This window comes from Pseudomyrmex gracilis, unplaced genomic scaffold, assembly GCF_002006095.1.
Source record: "Pseudomyrmex gracilis isolate BER0280 unplaced genomic scaffold, ASM200609v1 scaffold_190, whole genome shotgun sequence".
Taxonomy (NCBI): Eukaryota; Metazoa; Arthropoda; class Insecta; order Hymenoptera; family Formicidae; genus Pseudomyrmex; species Pseudomyrmex gracilis.
In genome coordinates, this window is record NW_018020774.1 from 261,330 (window position 1) to 282,639 (window position 21,310).

The 21,310-nt window shown below is 40.2% G+C and overlaps 1 protein-coding gene across 9 annotated transcripts in view; it reads left to right on the plus strand.

Moving 5' to 3' along the window:
• Nucleotides 1-21,310, plus strand: part of LOC109858150 — a 50,107-nt gene that overhangs the window by 9,872 nt on the left and 18,925 nt on the right. For 6 of the 9 annotated variants that reach the window (XM_020435134.1, XM_020435141.1, XM_020435137.1 and 3 more), the window contains exons 2-4: nt 13,392-15,062; nt 18,635-18,826; nt 20,742-20,852. In XM_020435134.1, the coding sequence (XP_020290723.1) occupies nt 13,428-15,062; nt 18,635-18,826; nt 20,742-20,852 (1,938 nt within the window). In that variant the 5' untranslated portion in view covers nt 13,392-13,427. The remainder of the gene's footprint in view (nt 1-13,391; nt 15,063-18,634; nt 18,827-20,741; nt 20,853-21,310) is intronic. The other 3 variants (XM_020435136.1, XM_020435139.1, XM_020435142.1) reach the window with 1 other exon arrangement.

Consider the following 21,310-nt stretch of genomic DNA (forward strand, 5'->3'; position numbering starts at 1 on the left):
CACGAAACGTTCGAGCCGGTTCTTACGTTCGAACGGCTTTGTCACGCTCGAAAACGGTAATCGTGACTAATCGCCAAGAATCGCGGACCACAGTGATGCATTTGCTCTGATTCATTCGCGAACAATGTTTAAAATAAATAATCATACAAATACAATTGACGCGTGGTGATGCGTTCGTTTTCTACGTGCGTTTGCAAAGAAAATTTACCAAAATTCTAGGAAACATTTCTGTATACAAGGCGTTTTTTACCACGAGATTTTTGCACCTTTGCGAGAACTACCGAAAATTTCTTGGCTCTTGTTCAATGCTCTGCGTAAGCAAGTGCGAACGGCACTTATTCGGAATCCAGGATATATAGAGACATGCGTAAATTTAGGAACGAAATCATAAACCCGGTAGCGACTACCGTACGCAACGCGTCACTTTTGCGAGCTGGCAAAAGTGAGAAAGTTCACTTACGAATGTAATGACAAAATAATATCAGCGAGCTACTTGACAAAAAAAAACCCCCCAAAAAAACAATTCCGGCTCAAATAACAAGATTTCCAACTAAAAATAAAATAACAAAGTTTTTAAGATCTTCACATTATTTCTCCTAAGTAATTATATTGTGTTGTCTCGAGTTGATTCTGATTGATAATACCTTCTTTGTTCACATCGTTTTAATGTTAATAAAATTGTATTATGTAAATAGCGGCAAACGTAATTAATCGTGGAAAACACAATTTGTAATTTTTACTCCATGAAGTGTCTGTTATTCAGAATCCATAATAAAATAATCATTAATCTATTAAATATCAATAAAGATATCGATATCGCTGAAAAAACAACAGCTGCTGTGAAGCGTTCAGATAGCCTACTATTTAATCAATTATCTTAAAAAGAAACGTGCTCATCGATAAACTGGAAAAAATAATTATCCACAAATTTTAGAGCATAAAAATAAGGTGTAAGATTCACTGTCTGAAAAAATGTACAGGATGTTTAGAGAACAACACGTTTAGGATAAGAATTATGTAAAATAAAAAAGTTTGTTCGGAATTTTTATGTTTTTGTTTTATGCGCATCGGCGAGATCTTTGAAATTGATATTTTGTGTCATTACTTCGCCGCGATCTTTTAATACCGCCTATTTCACGATTAATAATAATCCGTTTGAATATCTAAATCTTGCTCTTTTTTAATTTATAAAAAGTTTGTTTCGTTGGATGTTTGATCTCTTCTTAAAAACCGCTTGATTTCGCGAGCGTTCTTGTGATCATCAAATATTTTAATGAGATTTTTGCTCAAGAACGGTCGGAAAAACGGCGGTGCATTGCGAATTGGATCTCCGTACGGCATTTCTCGTTAACCAAGAATTAAACGTATATAAAACAAATTGATCGATTAAGAGTGCGCGCGGCTCTCTTTGCTGTCACGTATTCGTAGGAATTATCGAACGAAACGAAAAGACGTAATATCACCTTCACATGTTTTAAAATACCATTAGTCGATATTAGGTCTTTTCAGCACCGTAAAATGTGATGCGTTCCCGCAATATTCGCTCAAGTGTGCAACTTTTAATGCATCTGGAACGCCGGCTATTTCATTGCTTTCCTCACGTTACTATCACTTTTTGTTGCATATATAAATTGTATTTAAATTATATATGAGAGTAGTTGCATTTCATTCGCACGTTATATCGCAACATTACGTTACGTCATGGCAGTAAGATAAAAATATTAATTTAGTAGATAAAATTTTTTGGAATGTTTTGTACATGTTAATAGGTGGTTTGTGGCCGAAACATATTGAAAAAAATCGCACGTTTCTCTTCAAGTTCTATCAATTCAAACGACGAGAGTGATGCAAAGTAAGAAAAAGCAGCAGTACCTCTGACGACAATCAACGCGTCTCTCTTTTACAACGTAATAATTGTTTTAAGGAGGGTCTGTTGTCATCTTGCCGCTAATGCGAGGGTCCCCACGCCGGACCGTATACTTAATCGACGTATCAATTGCCGTTGATTTACGAAGATATGCGTGCGCACGCATAGTCCCTCGGATCGCACGCTACTTTTTAAGCTCCTTAATTCGTAAGTAACGAGAAAAAGAAGCAATGTAAGACGCAGTCGGGGTATCGTTTTGCGAGTCTTTTTTCGTGCCGACGCCGGCCGGGGTTTTATATTGTTGATTGACTCGCGCGCAAGGGTAATTAACCGCGCTCAGGGCCATGTAATGAATGCACCGGTAGGGAATTTATATTCACTCTCGGACAGAAAGACGGCCGCGTGTGTTCGACGTGCGCCGCGATTGTGCAATCGGTGAAGCTTTATAATTAAACTTATATATAGCGTTACACATATCGTGCCAATGATCGTGCGACACTAATTTGAGTCGGTACGCGACGTGCCAGTGGCTGTATTTAGAAAAACAGATCAAAGTGCAACGATCGGACATCTATTTTTTGTCACGGAATGACAGTTGGAAAAATAAATCAAGTGACACTCTTGAGCGATCAATTAATTTTGTTGATAATAATCGCGTTGAATTTGTTTCGTGCGCGCGCACGAGAAAATTGTCCAAAAGATATCATCTGCGCTGCGTATTACGTCAGGAGAAGCGGTCGCCTATTGTTACCGTCGTTATTATGTGAATGTAGATCCGTAGGCGTGAAATAACGCAAAACCTGTTACGCGAATAGTGTCGCGCACAATAACCCCGAAGAAAACGCAGGCTCATCCTTGCCTTGACGCCTTGAGACGAAACCACGCCAACGACAAATGCGATTTGCCGCATACCTGCCTCGATATGTTGGTCGCTCGCAAGTTTCTTCTCGAAGAACGTAATCTAAAGATACGCGGTAGCGTTTTGTAAATAGCACGAGTTCAGGAATCGAAACCGGCTCAATCCCGCGGCGCGAGATTTCTATGTCACCGACCCATTGCGACGAAGAACGAGCTTCAGTGCAGATCGGCAAGTAATTATTTTTGTCACCTCTAAAATATATTATCCAGATTCTAGTGTTGATGCGTCTTGACTTTAGCAGTGTACTTATGCGCATATACACACAAGTGCTCCGTGCGAATGCTTTTCGCGTAGCTTTGCTGAACTAAAACGCGCGATAATGTTGCGAACAAGCGGAATCTATTGATGATGGTACCAAGGGAAAAGAGAGAGAGGAGAGAATTTACGACTCCGTGATTGTTCCTCGGGCGCAATCGGTTTCCGTCTCTTAAGTTCACTTAACTTAACGATAGAGCGGATCGTTACAACAATGCGCCGATATGCACCGTATGTGCGCTCGGAAACGTGATAAACAGGTTTCTGCAACGGAGCCTGGGTGTATCTTCATGGAAAGAAGACGATTCAGCTGAACGTAAGATATTCGCCAACTCGCGGCTCTGTAGCAAGTAGAATTTAAATGCGCGATTGTTCAGCAATGTAATGAAATAAGTCGCCTCGCTCGATATTCTAGGAAGCGAATTTATTCGCGCGCACAACTCGAGATGTATTGGAACCACCTCTTGCAACCACGCCAGTATTGCTGAGCAACGCGTATGCCATGTATTGTATATCGAAACTAGTTCGGTTAAAAGCTCGAGCTTATGTAAAATGTAGACTTGATCGATTATTGGATTTTTCACGAAGATGAGGCGGTGAGAAAAATTGCTATGATTGTGTCCAACCATCAATCAAAGATGTCAAAAGTAACTAACTCTTGAGAAGAGTTCAGTAACAAAGTGGTCATTATGACGCAAAATGCACTCGATTTATTCGCCGCACAAACGTTCGATATTTCGATGTCGAACTTGATACTCTGTCAAACCAAAGCAGACGTTCGATGTGGATACATATATACCTCGAGCTGACTTGGCAGTCGTGAATGCGTGACTTTTTCACGCCGTTCGAAGCTTCATCAATACTGAATCAAAGTGCTATGTTAACCATCTGCTGGATATTAAGCATCTCGGCATCCGGCTCATTTGCTCATCGAGAAATCGAGGACAGGCGTCTATTTATACGGGCGGTTATTTGGCTGAACGCTTCAATCTACTCGTAGGTTCTTAGGTCCGGCGACTCGCGGCACGAGAAGTCTCTTGAGAATCTCTCCTTCTTCACGAGTTTGTGTTTCAAAAGCTCTTTATTTTCAAGCGTGTGTTTTATTTCACGCTTTGGTATAATATAAAAGCGCGCTTTATACACCAGAGATTTATTTATTGAAGTATTGAAAACAGTTTTGTGACAATTACGTTTAGACCTAATTATTTTTCTTATAAGTTAGATAATAATAGAGCCTCATGCGATTATTCGTCTGAATTTACTAGTCGAAAAATGCATTTAGATACTGTTCATATTGAACCGTTGCGAAGATAAGATGACCGTACGGAATGCGGTAAGTTCGGATTAGGCTCCTGGCCAAGATGTTGCTTTTCCGCAATGGTTTTTTCAAATTAAATTCACAGAATAGTAAAGAGGTTATTTCTATATGCAAAATGCAAAACCATACATCTGATATGACTTGCGAATTAAACATTCATTCAAATTACAATAAGTATTAATTTACACTTAAAAAATATTTTGCATGACTCTTATAAGTCTTATTTCTTTTATAATAATAATAATAATAATATATATGTATATTACGCGAGCGTTAAAATTTATACGAAAACATGAGAGTAACATTTACAAGCTCTCCATTACGCCATGCAACCTATGCCACAGATAGTCTATATTATTTGCTCCGTAAACGTGTTTTGGCATTTAAATCTCTTGCCACGAATTGCCTCTTCCTCTCTCTCTCCCTTTCTTATTTCGTTTGTTTTGTTAACGCAACAATTGACAGCGATTAAAGATGGAAGGCGCGTGTGAACAGCGAGCGCGAGCTAAATGGCTCTTTCTTTACTCTGCTCTTCTAGTTTCTCACAGAACGCTCGAAGAGCAGAGCGCGGCTACCGCCGACTGCGAAATAAAGCGTCAGCTTTCCTTCTCGAGGCTTCATTCCTCCTGTCCACGCGATGCGCCGCGCTTCATTAATTTCCTCGTGGTATGACGATCGCGTCGCGCGTCACTGCTCGTGAGTCCCTCGTTTGTTTTGCAACCTGCAACCACCCGCATTCTTCCGCGTCCAGTCCGCGATAATATATGTAAGTATATGAAAGCTAATTTTGTCGGAGAAAGATCGGATCGTTTGCTCTGGAAAATCATATCTTACAGATGATCGATAAATTAAACAGGGAATAACAAACGGCCAACGGAAGCGAAACGCTGATATTGATGCGTAATGTTTTTTTTTTTTGTATTCTTCTACATCCAAACGCATTTCGACCAATCGATTTCCACAAATTAAAGATGCAGCCCGGAACCTATAAAAGCTGTAAGAAAGAAAAATCAAGAGAAAAATAACTCGAGATAGCGCGTTTTAACAAATAAGGTGCTCCAACGAGATTTAATTAAATTTCACCAAGGTGTTCTGTTCACGTCGGTGACGTTGCGATTTCAAATTTTGCAACACGTTTTACGCTTCTCGGGAGCGAGGAAGCACAACCGCGAGATGCAACGCATGCTTGCACGTCGACCATGTAAAATGCAGCTATAATGTACAACACGTGGCGTGGCGCGAACCTCCGATCCCGACGGAAACGAATATTTTTCCAAGTCATTCCTTGAGTTAATCCTTGAATCCATTAAGCGTTCCCCAAGCCACTCGGATATATGACACAGTAATTTCAAGTGTGATGAGATACAACAACTTTTTCTCGCTGCTCTGGCAAATTAAATGATCTTTTGGAATGCAAAGAGCAAAAATAATGTTTCTCTATGTCGGATTACAATATTAATACTTTGTTTATTAGTTGTTTTCGTTAAAATAATGTTATTTTTCCACAAAATACTGACTAACAAAATGGAAAATGTATACAAGAATAAAATAACAAGATGAAAAAATAAAACCTTAGTTGGCAGGTTCCTTCCTGGACTTTGTTTTCGATTCATCATTGGCCTTACATACTCTATATAGTCATCTATGTGTATTATCTTAATAAAATATTTATTCAACAGTTTAGTTTTTTAACGCAACTTTACGTATTAAACAACAAGATATCGATGCAAAACAACACTAACGTTGCTTCGCCGATCGAACGATTCTTTCAAGAAGTAGCGCGTTAATTGCAGTTTACTACGCGCGCGAATCCGCATGTAGTAAGCCTCATTTTTTTCCTTGCATTTTTCTCGTTTACGGTATTGTTTGCACCAGTTGATGAATATCCGGTCGAGAGAAAGAGAGAGAACGATGTGGTCGCTTCCGGTGACCTTGGGCGCTTTCTCGTGCAAGCGAAGAACCTCCGCTGCTTTTCGTCGCCACTGAGAAAGCGAAGTGAACGAGACTCTCATTCATTGTCCGCGATACGCGATCGCCGGTAATTGACGACACGGCTCGCTCGGTCATCTTTATTCGTTCCGCGAAATGCCGCGAATGCCGATTCTCGTGCGGTCGTTGAACTCGCCGTTCTCAGCTCCGTAGCCTCAAACCGGCCGCGTTTATCGGCGTCGAGCTCACTTGGATTGCGGAAAAGCGAGCTCGCGAGCAGACGAGCGTCGCGCGTCGTGTCATGAGTAAGGTATTTCCAGAAAAAGTGACCCACGTACTCGTGGAAAATGTAGTATCCGGTTACATTTATTCAGCACGGTACACTGAGATTTATAAGAGGACACTTACAAATGCTGCGTAATCAAAAAAACAAAAACAATCGTTAAATTTAATATATACTCTCGGCATTGTTTTTGTTATCTTTTTGTTGATAACAAAACTGTAATAGGGAGGTACAAAAGAAACAAATTTTACTTTTAATCTTATCGAACAAAGAGAATAGTTGCCAATAGCGTCACTGTCGCTAAAACTCCCTACAGACTCTAGTTTGCAAGTTAATGCCGCAGTTTTCAATAAAATGTAAATGCTGCAATATTCTCCACCGACATCCCATGAAATATACATATCTGCTAAATGTTCGAACAGTTTCGTGAAAATATTGATTTGACACACAAATCGTTTATGTGCGATCTGATGAGAATATACTTAAGATTTTTTACATTGTAGGTAGGTTTTGTGGTATTTTTATTCTAGTATAACTACATTTCTATATTGTTTTTATGATGTAATTTTGCATGAAACTGTCGAAGGATCGAATTACGAAACGTCCATCGAGCGGAACGCGTCGCGAAACGATCTCTCGCGGCTTCTTCTTGGTCTCGCGCGGGTCGAGAAAGCAGGCGCGTGTATGACCGTCAATTTCGCAGCTATTTTCGAAACAAAGTGTTCACGCGATCGACAGCTGCAGAATGCTTAAGCGTGCATATACAGTTCGTTTGCGAAGGATCGCGGCGCGACGTTCTCATTATGTGCGTAACGCGCGCAATAGAGCGGGAGTGTGGGTAGTAAAATGTCGCGCATCCGACACGCGTGACGCGCACTCTCGGTTCGGCGTTATCTGTTAACGAGCTAATTGTCGAACAATGCTCGAAAAATCACGCTTCCCGCTAACAGAAGCGACGACACGTCTCGCCGGTCGTTGTCGGAAATCGCGACGACGCGTTATTATTAAATTATGTACTCTGCGTTAACGGAGCTGCATGCTCGAGATCGCACTTCAGCTAACGTTTCGCCGAAAAGCCGTTACACAGGCGTTTCTTCTGGATTCGGAGGGAGAACGATCACGAAGGCGACGAAGCGAGATATTTGATTAATGCGCATTCCTCTAGCGCAGAGAGAAAACTATAACGATATAACTGAGAAAAATGAAAAGTTTACTAAGTTATCTAATCAAGTAAATTTAATTAGAGATTGTTTGTGGCGTTGCAAAATTGTTACAGCGTCTCTGTGAAGAAAGGATTCTGCACCTAAAGATTCAAAGGTTGACGTATCATTTATATATGCCAGCCTAGAGATTTAAAGTCGTAAATCAGCGTTGTGTTCTTTGTTCGACAACATCGCGCGCGAGAAGGGCTTGCATCCCATTTTTGCGGTCTTACACTCCATTCGTATCGGCTACACCTCGCGAAACGTTTCACCTAAATATTTGCTCGTTCCAAAAATACGCTGCGCGCATCGCCGAGCGATATTTAGGAATGGCTACGTCTCGGCCGATTTTGTCGTCAAGTTTCTTTCAAATTTTCATCGTTCTTAGAGAAATATCAATCTTAAAGGTTTTTAGACAATTTTTACATGTTAATTATGAGTAAAAACACAACGAGTATAAATTAATGTTTTTTTGTAAATAAAATTTAAATGTTAATTTAAAATAAGAGAATAGGATATAAAAGTCAAGCAAACACATCGCAAATTTTACGCTACACACATGCGATTAAAATAGAACTTAGGGAGAAGGCGACAAAATAGCGAGATTGAATCGTAAAACCGGAAACGACGCGATCGTGTGTCGCCGCCGTTTGGCACGGTCGTCTATGTTTTCTATCCGTGATCAACGAGGATCGATCGGATTTCAGGCCTTGACATAGAACTTTATCTCGGTAATCCGTTCCTCGCAAATGCGTGTGGTCGAAGTCCTACACGGGAGTCTTCCGGCGCGCAGCAATAAAAACTGGAGACGCGCCAACGAATGTCGTTTTCATCGTGCGTGATGATGATATTATTCGGCGAAAGAATCGCACGAAATTCTTCGAACAGCTCTATGGCGGATCACGCTTTAAATATCCGAGGAACAGACAGGTTTCTTTTTTAAGAACACGGGCAATTTATGAACGAATCAAAAGTGTGCGCGCGAAATCGCGTATTGAGAGATTCGGAAAACGAGCAAAATATAATTGAAAAAAGAGCAAAAGAGAAAGGAGTGAGAACGTGAAGGAAACGAGGGAGCGAGGAGTAAGGCCGGATAAGTATATCGAGGCTCGCGCGCGGTAAAAGTGCCGACGACCGTTTAATTTCGGCTTTCCTCACGCCGAAAATATTCGCGCGCGCCACTTTCCGCGCCCCGGCATAGCTGAACGGCTAACAGGGATTCCTGCAGCCTCTCTGGCCTGGTGTCGGTTACCTAATTATAGTTGCACACAGAAATCTGTAAGGGGACACCGCGCACGCATCCGGGAGAGAGAAAGATAGCGGAAGAGAAGCGCTGGACCGCGCCTTATGTATTTGACTTGTGCAATGAAAGAGCACACACATCGCGGAGACGCATGAGACACGCGGAAGATCTTCGCGTAAGCGTGCACTGCGTTTTCGCAGATCAAAGTTTTTCAGAGACGACTCAAGAGAAACGTAATAGAGAAAGTGGTGCGCAAAGATGGATATTAATATGATGGAAATGAATTAAATTAAAATAAATTTATAAAAATTAATATTTTTTACAAATTAATTAAAATAAACATTTGTGCGAACGATCGAATAAAAATACTTTCCTAATTAATTCAGTGAAACGTGCGCTCTCTAACGATCTGGAATTCTAATTTATCACGGACGTGCAAGATAAACGTGCGCGTTGTTGGATCGACTTGCTCTAACGTGATATTATCCCGAAAACAACGTTATTGAGATGAAGATCTATTAGAATCAATCCGAGTCTTAAAAGAGAAGCATTTGCATTATTCATTAGATCCGGACGAGGTGGAGAAATAAAATTTGCATTATTGATCACGGCCGGAAAGCTATTACATCTTCCCAAGACACACGCTGTCCCTCAACGAAGATGATTTTGTACACGCAGGATTTGACGTTTCGTATCCTTTAAATTACGTCGTTTCTGATTAATCGCTGTTTTATGTCTGACGTCGTGTAATTCCCACTAAAACGAGTGGATGTAAATGACGCGCGCAACATCTCGCTCGCAAATGAAGAGAATACATCTTCAATTTTCGTTTATCATCGCTTGTCCACAGATAAATGACATGTATAGATTAATTCACTTTGACAGTGTCGATTTGTAAAGAGAAATTATTTCGCGTTTGTCGCGCAATTAATAAATAGAAAATATATTAAAACCGTAATATTTAAAATTTTAAATGCTTTTGAATTTGTAGAAATTTTATGTGCAGTACCTGCTATTTTACAGTTACACACACACTCGCAGAAATATTCGTGACGATAAAATCGATCTGTAGAAAGTACAGTCGCGCGGTTGCATTAATTTATTGGCCGACTTCAGAGTTCGCAAGAGAAGACTGTGTACAGTTTAAGAATTTAATTGCAATGACTGATCTTTTTAAGAAGAAACAAGCAAACCTTGCGTTTCCGACGACTCCACCATAAATTCCACACCATAAAATTGGTATGCTCGGAGGTGTACTTAGCGGGCGCCGTTTTAATGCTATCGCAACATTTTAAGCAGGCACGAAAAGAGACAGACGTAGATACAATGTAAGATCCACAACATTCTCGCGTGTATTTATCCCCGCTCGTGTCGATTCTCGAATAAACAACTTTGCTAGTTGAACATCAACGTCGAGAAAATTTTTCTTTAATGGCGCATAATTGCGTAAACAGGTTATATTTATTACAGCAATTTGCGTTATATTATATTTGCTGTTCCGATCTCGATCTATCGTAAATCGCGCGTCGATCCTACGAATTCTCGAGGAATGTTTGATTGCAAGAAATACAGTTGCGTGATCAATTATTTTTTATTAGCGAGAAATTGCAAAAGCTCTCAATCTCTTAATCTTGCGCAGGTTATGCCGGTAAGTTAATTAGTACGGGCTGTAAATGCGCGAATTCTCGAACAAGAAAAGCAGTCAAGATTCAATTCGATCATTTTCATCTCGTACTTGTATGATGTTGATTTCTCTAAAAATGTTGATTTTCAAAACTCTTTTTTGAGTTTTTCTTTACCTTGTTGGACGTCTGTGATCTTGTGAGGTTTTACTTTTTCGCAACTTCGTCGTGACGAGGATTACTGACTCGATCTTATGATATACAGTGGCGGGGTGCAAGTTCACCTGTTCGCAAAACCAAGAGAGAAAATCTTTTTCTTGTTTTTGTCTCTTTTCCTTTCCTTCTCAAGTTGTCGTAACGTTCGTTCTCGTTTGCTCGCCGCATTTGGACAGAACATTTTCCGAGGACTGTGTGATACGCGTCCGAGCGCGCGCGTCTTTGAATCGCGGTAGTGTGTCATTCTAAAAATAGAGAGAGGCTGAAAAACGAGAGGGAAGCTAAGACACGAGAGAACGAGAAGTAGCAGGACGAGAGAGGAGAGGGAGATGAAGGGGCAGCAGAAGCGAGAGGGACAGAATACCTCCGTAGTCTCGGTCGTGAACCCGAAGAACGACCTCGGTAAAACGTTGAATAAAGAGGAACGAGCAAGAGAGGAGAGAAAGAGAGAGAGAGAGAGAGAAAAAGAAAGCGAGTTAAACGAGCAGAGAGTGTTAAGACGAGGAGAAAAGGCGAGATATGGACGTGAACACAGAAAGAGAACGAAAAATTAAACAGTGCGAAAAACGTGAAGAGACGAAGCACGAAGCGATGAGGCAAACGTACGGAGCAAAGCGATCTTTGACTTTCGCGCGGACTTTCAAATATTGTTTCGTCGCGATATGATGGAAAGTCGACGCATGCGCGGTGTAGGTACGAACTCTTCGTCAAGTACCACTTTCTAATTTTGAACTAGTGTTGTTTTACGACGGAACCTCGAGCCGGCTACTAAGTTCTCTGTTTATAAACTCTTACAGCTCGAAATGTATGTTACGGAATTTGTCAAATTATACCGGAGAGAGCGCATGTATTGCTACCTCCGAGAAAGAAAAACTTCGTGTGTTCTTTCGTAAGACACGATGCATAAATTGAGAGCCGCATAAAATAGAGATTCCTGGAAGAGACTCTAGATTAAAAACAGAAAATTTATACAATTTTGATCTTGTTAGTTGCAACTTTGATTTAACCTTAAACTATCAAGATGATAACGCGCATTTTCCTTGAAAGTTTATCACAAAATATTTTTCAAGAATTATGAATTTCATATTTTGAAATTGCATTCCGTCGCACTGAGAGGCATAAATGCGCGACGTACGGAATAGCTAATAATAGGAGGTTGGCTTGCCGGCCAACAACGCTGGCCTGCAAGTCGCGACTAGTAAGTTCTATATAGGCGTAACTTCCGTTAATATCGTTGGCGGACTTGATGCTCGTGCATTCGCGTGTGAGAAGAATAAGACAGCAGAGAGGGGTATTTAGTTGCGATGGTTTCCGTGATTTCGATAAAAGACAGGAATCTTCAAAAGTGTTGCGCGTGCGCAAAATATTTCCTCACGCTAGTACAGTAACAAAGGTCGAACACAAAGTAAAAGACAAAAAAGATAATACATGTGTAAAAAATGCACAAATTATTAAATATTACATATGCAGAATATGTAAATAAACAAATCATCTATGCTACTTTATAGCTACTTATACGCCTCTTATATATTCTCGAATTAATCGCGTCAAAATATCGTGATAACAAATTTCGTCGCGCGCATTATTTGAACGGCAGAAGTTGCCTAACAAGCACGCTATATATTTCTTTGACCGTGATCTTGCGCGACCACTTTATGCGCGGGCTTTATTTTGCATAACCATAAACCGGCGCTACTTGATCGAGTGGCAGATGGTTTGCCATGCGCGTCCCTGAAGAGCTTTCTTTGCGCGCCGATACGGTCCACAGAGAAAGTCAAGTGTGCGGATCGAAGAGATGGGATTCACACGCGCATACCATGCCGAGTGAAAAATGACAACCTAGTCGCGTTACGATGAACATAGCGCCGAAGAAATAACATCATAAATTCATTCACGATATGTCTAGCGAACACTAAGAATTTTTTGATAAATTATAATTATGTGTACTTGACTTTATTATTGTTGCGTGTGATCACAAAATACGCGAGAAATTTTTGAAATATTTCAAAAATTTTAACATCTGTAGAGAATTTAATTTTGTGTAAATTGTATTTTCTTCTTATATAAAAAAAAATGACGAGAAACATATTATTTATTTTATAAGTATCATATATTTTTTCTATTTTAATAGACGTCATTTTCACTTTGCGCGAAATAACCATTTATTAAGTTATTGAATTTTCACGCATTTTCGTTATCCAAACATTAATTTTACACACTCACATACGAATTCTTACGTCTTTTTTCGCTTTACAATCTCGCGCATCCCGGCAAATTTTTATCTTATCTCGCACTTTCTAGCTCGAAATTACATAGGTAAACCGGTTGTTCACAAGTGTTATTTATCGGTCCTACATTTCGCGTTCCCGTTGCCCAGTTTCATCTCTGTATTAATCTACAGAGTAACGTTCATAAATTTTCATATATTCTTAGATGTGATTAATATTATTAAGATGTATAATTAACGTTTTTAAAATTATTATTTTAATTCTGTATTGTAAAACGTGCAGTTAAACAATTGATTATTTCTTTCTTAGGCGTCCACGGTGTGATCGCACGGGATCGCATCCACGATGTCGGAGGTGGCGACGAAGAAGTCGATCAATGTAGTAAGTAACAAGAAGAACGAAGTGTGCGGTGTTCAATCTAACAACGGTTTGATTGATTTGGATGATCTAACCGCGAGTAACAACCAACTAATCTCGTTGTGCGACGATGACGACGACGATCTCATACTCACAAATAACACGCGTAACGAGCTCGAGAGCGACGACAAGAGTCTGCAGGAGCTGATAGAGAGCGAGCTCGCGCTCAGGATTTGCTCAAACAAGAACGAGAATGAAACTGTCGCCGACACCGAAGAGCCCGAGGAAATCGTCACTCAGCCGGATACGATCAAGAGAATCGTCTTGGATCGCCGGCAAGATCCGGTAGATATTAATACAGAATTTATAGCAGCCGAGAGCGAGCACTATTCTTTGATCGAGGAGTCTTACGGCCATCGGAACGGTCATGTGTCTCCAGACGCAAACGTTAACGACGTGAAACCGGAACCGACAGGCTTCCGAGATGAGGAAGAGGAACAGGTGTTTGTCGAACAGCCGGAAGTTGACGCGGCGTTGATAATTGTTCAAAAAGTAACCGACGATAATCAATCGAGTCGCGACGAAGCCGTCAACAGCAACGACAGTGAGGATTATCAGATTGTCAAGGACACAGTGCCGTCCATGAACGATCCGGACTCCAGCAACATTGCGTACGCTTTGATGGATGAGACAGGTTCTCAGCCTTCGCCAACTCCTGCGACTTGTCTCGAAGATAAGCACCAACAGGAGGAAGAGCTGGGGCAGAAAATGCTGGACGACGCGGATCTTCAACCTAACATCGATCAGGAGAAGAAGGACACGGACGTCGTCCTGGACACCTGGAGCGAGCAGGCACCGCTCTCGGACGGGAGCCAGCAAGCTGGCCAGTTTTCTGACAACTTTGATGAAGCTAACTATCAGCAGGAACAAATTCTTGAAGAACAAAACTCTCTCAAAAAGTCTTCCACGAGCGATAAACTTGATAATTTCAGTGAACACATCGAGAAAGAAGAAAAGATAACACCTTTGCAGGATAATACGTCACCCTCTAAAATAATTGAAGAGGATTCTCGTTGGATCGAATCCACCGATCAATCTATAAATTTCGATAATTCAAAACAGAAATGTCTTGAAACGGAATATTACGAGAATGATGCGGCCGTTGAGAAAAGACTATCTGTTGAAGTCCCGCTAAACGGTTTGCAGACACCGACAGAATTGATCCTGGATAACGAATCGGCCGAGGACTCCAAAGACGTTGTGGAGGACACGCAGAATCCGGACGAGTCCTCGAGCGAGCTCTCGGCGTCGGACTCGACCTTCATCGAAAAAACGGAAGTCGTAGTGTCGGACACGAGCGTGACAATCTTCTCGGAAAGACATGTTGTCGAACAAACGGAGAATCTCGACTCGTGGACTACAGTCGAGGAGGCCACAAAACCGGCAGCCGACGCCGAGGAGCTAGACAAAAAGGATATGTCGATTGCTGCGGAACATAGTTATTTGAACGACGTTACGGAAAACGATAGCGAGGGTAAACAGGACGATTTACTCGCGTCACCCCGCGCGCCTCTCGCCACTCCAGACGAGACAGAGACGAGCGATGTTTCTAACGCCTGTGATGTAAGTGTTCGCTTTTTTTTTAATAATCAATGCTTATGATATTATTAATAGCAAATGACGTTATATCACTATTTAACTTTACATTTAAACTAAAAATTCAACATATGTACGTATCTTGATATGTATGGGATTATTTGCGCTTTTAAGACGAGTCGCGGACGTGGTACGCGAAACACGTCCGGGATGCTCACACTGCGCACGTTGCGCAAGAGAAATACAGGTGTCATAATTTAACTTGTGTCCAGGCTGTTTGCGTTGAATAATTCTTGTAAGCTCATTGTGGATCCACTCTCCCTAGCAATTCCCGCAAGACTAATTGCACCATCGCTCTATGCAACTCCTACGCATGTTTTTGCGCGTTAGGGCGATTAATCTCGTTTATTTTTTTTTTCAGCGCAGCCTGCAGGTAAGCGATTCCGAGAACGTCTGTGCGGATATAACGCGATATTTCTATTGATGCCGTTGCCAATTATAATTTTTTTTTTTAAACGATACGGGTCTTGTATCAGCTACTAATGAGCAACTCCTATTTTTTAAACTCGTGCGTTTCGTAGTAGGATGATTTGCTGAAAAAAATATATGTATAAAAATAGAGAGATAATTGATTTATTCAACATACATTTACGATGAACGAAACGAGATCTCTCTTTTGAATCAAGAATGTCCGTCTTTTCTAGACGGATGTTACTAGTTAAGGGCCGAACAGATCGGGGTCGCATCAAAGTCGATCGTGCGCAATCTCACGAACGGCGCGGCGACTACTCTTCCTCCGGCTGTTCGCTCCTGGAACGTTCCTCTTCGGATCGCTGCGGGTTCCGCTGCTCGTCCAACAGAACCGCGAGCTCTTTCCCGACCAACCGGCTCCACGTGTCCGCTTCCAGCGGCCAATCGGTGACGGTCGGGAAGCTCGTGCCACGCTTTGGAGAGCATCGGGTTTCCTGAACCCGTTACGAAACACACGCTCGCCTCGGGAAAACCTGCTTCAGACACCTCTGCGGCATTTGCCAGTGTGTGGTGTTCCTTTGCGTTCCTGCGTACCGAGGATGAGCATCGATCAGGTACGACCTGGGACGACAATTGTCTGACCTTCCAACCTGGTGCAGCTTGCGATAAAAGCAAGCGGGGGAGGTCGGCATCAGACGACACGGTCGTTGAGCAAGAACATTCGCCTTTTTTCCCTCCGTTCCCTTCTTACGAGCGTCGTCCTTCTCTTTCCTTTCCGGTTCCGTCTACTTTTCTTTCTCTGTTCGTTTGCTTCACTCCCACTCTCGCTTCGGTCGTCGACCATCCCGTTCGCGCTTCAAGTCCGGCTTGTTCTTTCTTCTTCTTCTGTTCCACATCGGCTTTCGTCGACCTCGTTGCCAAGGTAGACGCTCGTTCGTCATTCGGAGTACGTGGTCGGCGAAGATGCTACAGGCCGCAGCTCGAAGCAACGTCGAATAAAGTACAGCGGTGATGCGAGTTTGTGAATCGGTGGTGATGTGATCGATGTGCAAAATCGCGATTGCTTCCGCGTGAAAGTTCTCGGTGAGTAGCGTGGAAAACGCAACTTTCTTCCGGTTCCTGAGATAAGCGACTAATGGAGACAGAGTATGTGCTCGAATCCTGCTTTTGTAATTGGATTGAAAAATGCAAGTATAAGAAGAGAGAGAGTTCTAATTATATGGAAGAATCATGAGAGGATAAATTTAACAACTTAGTCAAGATATTGGTTTTTTACTTGTTTTGTTTCGACGCAATTTTATAAATATTACTTAGCATGTACGTAAAGTTTCTGTTTTTTAATCACTTTGTATAAACGACATTAATTTCGAGAATGATGACGCGAGACCCACATGCACTAAAATTAGATTTGATACAGAATACGCTTCACTGATATTCGATTGAAAATAAATAAGTATTCGTTACTGCGACCGACCGAAATTGTGTTTCGATCGTGCTACGATTTCTCGACTCAGATAATTAATAGTCTCGAATGTTGCGCTCAAAGATTATGTCGCATTATGTCACGCTTTTTGCGCTATACTCGCATAACTCATACGTTCCGGAATATTGCTTTCCGGAGGAGAAGGAGGAGAGCTTATCGGAAATCTTCCTTGTCGGTTGGTCATACCTGTCGGGCAAATTACGTCGCGACGCATAAATCGTCGAGAATATGAAAACTCGGCACTCTTATCAGTTGACTCTGCGATACTCGCTCTCAAAACAAGCCGTTGCGTGCTCCGAACGGAATATTTCAAAACACGATTATCGTATTCGACAGTTAGAGAAATAAACAATAACATTTCTATGTTTTTGTTTTACAATTTAGAATTCTAGTTAAAAGAATGTTTTCCAAAGTAATTCTAATCAGATTAGTAACACTTTTGTGTAATTTTAAGTTTCTTTTTAGTCGGTTCGTGTCGTCTCGCAGTTCTCTCGAATAATTGCTCTGTTACCTCAGCGCGTTATCGTGCGCGGTTCGCGTTATTACGAGTCGGACAATTATGAGTCGGACCGAGAATCACGTAGGCGGGCGACGCTTTAATTGCAGCGTGCAATATCGGACTAGTTCCACCCGCGGGTGAAACCATACGATTAAACAAATATTCCGTCTCAAATCGTACCTTTCTAACGTGCGGATGATCGTGTTATGCACGCTCACGTACATCTCGAATGACGTACACTGGGAACACAAGTCTGATCATAAAAAGAATCACATATTGCAAAGTAATATTCGAATAAACAAGGTTTTTTGTTAGAACAGAGTTTTTCGGGTCACAAACAATTTTTATTTGGTTTACTATATAAAAATATAAAATAAATTTATAAATATATTATATGAAATAATTTTATTTTATCGAATTAAATAGAAATTATATTTTTTAGTGCGGCAGATATTACGTAAATTAATTTTATATTTTTTTATTAATTTTTTTCAAATTTCTTGCACAATTTGGTGAGTAAAACAAAAGTGGAAAATCGCACGTCAGAAGGAAAAGATGAACGATATAGTAAAACACATTTTTTCTCTCTTTGCTATAGTGTACTTTTACATCAGAATGAAAGATTACGTCGCGATATCGTGAAATCGATATTGTTGCTTGCAAATCGTGTTAGTTAGGCAACGTAAACTTCCGTGTCTGACCGCAAAGACCGCGTTTCACCTAGCGCAACGTGCACAATAAAGTCAATTGAATCCCACCAGTACAATTGGCGCACGCTAAGTCTAGTTCTTGTGAGTCTTTAGATATTCCTTTCTAGGAGACTGCGTGCTCTCTCTATGGCACTCGTGAAAGATGTGTATACTCGCTATCTCCGGCAAAAAAAATGTTTTCATTTTAATTGTTTGCCATTGAAAACTATCCGATTAACAATTAGAGATATGTAATATTTCGGATGTTTTTGCACTTGCGACTAATTTTTATACTCGAATTAAACGTTGTCCTCTTTGGCAATCTAAACATAAAAATCAACTTCTTCTGATAACACTCGGAGTTATACTCTTAGCGCATACGAAAAGTAAGAAAACTATGTGAATATTTAAAGAAACATTATTTCGGATGTAATTTGTATAAATTTTCTTGTCTCAGAGCGAAAGTCGCGAGGAAACGGTGACTACCAGCTCCACCGCGGTGACTTCTTCCAAGGGCGGGACGAAGACGAAGAAGAAGAAGATCGAGGGCGTTGCTGGTAACGATGCTTCCTCGCCGAACCTCACGCCGCGAACAAAGAAAACCAAGAAAAGCAAGAAGAGCGATCTCGAGAAAGAGAACATCTCCGTGGTAAGTTATAAATCGGTTAGATAGACGCGTGTGTCAGTATACAGGGTGTCTCAGAATCCATCCTTTCACTTGTACCAATTCTCTGAATATCGTCGCGGCTTGAAGCTTCGAATCCAGACATGTCTCTAAAAGACGATTTAAAAACGTCTTATTGTCTTTTAGACATCTTTCTCAAAGAAAACACATGATTAAAAATGTAATCAAAGTTAATGTAGAATAAATTTTATGTTAATTTTGAAGAAAAATGAGTAGGTATTTAAAAAATTGAGTGTTTTCCCTATTACATTATGAGATAAATTAATATTAAAATTAATTATGCAAAGAGAAAAAAAAGAAAAGAAAAGAAAAGAAAAGAGAGATGGAGTGAAGTCTTAATTTATTGATGGTAAAACATATATTTTCTTATTGTTATTCATTTTCTTATATATTTTTTTATTATTATTCACGGCATAATGATGAATTTAAGAATTTATTTTGCGATTTTATTTTGGCGTAAGTTTTAGCAATAAAAACCTAAAAGTTCACTCTTTGAGACATCCTATACATGTCACATAATTTATACACATTGTTACGTTTCTCTGTCACGTTATTTTATCTATAACAGGATGTATTTATATTAGCGTGATTTTTGTTCTTATTAAGGCTCCTCGATATCTAAGCGTCAGGTTCAATTTGACGATCAAAGTGACATCGAAGAATCGTCGTGAGAACTAATAGAAAGCGCGAGATCTTTCGCGCTGTTTGCACTTTTTTGTTAGAATTAGGTAGATATATCACTTCGACAAAGCACATCTGTAAAATAAACCGGTAATTTTGTTCCAAGTATAGTTTAGTTTAAGAAACGCAAAATCAAAGTATGATTCGACAGTTGTCAAAACTTGTAACAAGCTTATGTTTCGATTCCATTGAGTATTCTCAGTTTTGTTGTTGAATCAAAAGAAGAGTTTTCGATATATTTTACGAGTGCTCTATTGATTTCATATGCGTTTATACAGAAATAATCTTTTATTTTCACAGAAAGTGCATACAAAACTTTTTCGTTTTTTTCTCGCTTTTGACTCGAATTCAATATGGCCGCGAAAATATCGAGAAGTCTTAATTGTCACTTGTCATTGACAATCGACAATTATCGAAAAATATAATTGAAAGCAATCCTTTAATGCGGCACAACGTATATGAAATGATCATAAGTGGCACCGTTATCACGTTAATTATCACGTGGCTCTTGCGGTAAGTCGCTTCGACCGATCGAGCGATCGCGCCGGTGAAAACCGGAAGTTCGCGCTTTCGGTCTTCTCATCTGCATGCGGCACGTCGGCTTTTCCAGATTTCGTCGGCACAGATAAGAACGAGTTTTTTATCTGTCTCACTGTGTTCGCGGAATCTCGACGATCTGACATACGCGATCGCAATCGATATCAAAGCTATGTATTAAGTGGGACGATTGATCGAGATCGCTACGGTCTTGTCGCGTGGCTCTTCGTCTTTTTGCAGTTATTAAACTTAAGCTTTTACTTCCGTTCCGAGAAAGACGTTTGAAAGGCGCAAAATCGAACGACATTATGAAAATAATAAAACTCCTGCAGTGACAGAAAGTTAGAATTCACGCTATTTATGTCACAATTGCGTAATATTGTAGTATTTATTGCAATTTTATTTATTAATTCCTTAATAAGATATTAAGTGTTTCTTTGTATAATTAAAATTATTTTTTTATTTTTAGAAATTTTCTTTTGTGTGAAATGTAATTATGTGAAGAAATCTGCAAAATTATTGTAGCATGTAATAATCACTTTTGTCATTGATATTTGCAAAACTAACGGCTCGATGCAAATTATCGTAGATACGTACAGCTTATTAATCTCTCGTTGCATGCTCAGTGAGTTTTTTGTGTTTCATTTTTTTTTCATATCAGAACTGTAACTTACAAGACGCAAGCATGCACACGGGTACTCGGCGATCGCATTCGGAGACGATCGATCTCTCCGACGAGGACGATTTATCGAACGTCAACGTTAAGTCACTGGTAAGTTGCGTTAAGACAATCATATCTTGAGATTAACTACAGTACACAACAAAATATAAAAGAGTCATTGTCCAATCCTTAACCTTTACAAATTTTAATCCACAATTGTATTATTAACATATACTTTGAAATTAAACTTTTAATATCAATTAATTCACAATTGAATATATTTGCAAACAGAAGTTTAACTTTGAATTTGTCACGTATATTATCTTCTTTAACACACACATATCTGACATAAATCTCACACAAAAACTTCAGCATCTTTCAAGCGTACATTTCCCTTTCTTTTCATTTTTTTCTGAACTAGCACAACACAGGCGCGCGCTACGCGCACGCTATTGTTATTTTTATTTAACATGTTGTCAGTGAACACAACCTGTCATCGCAATGACAGATAGTATATACGTCTTATAAACCATATAATACACATATGAGAAATGTCAGAAATAACGCAT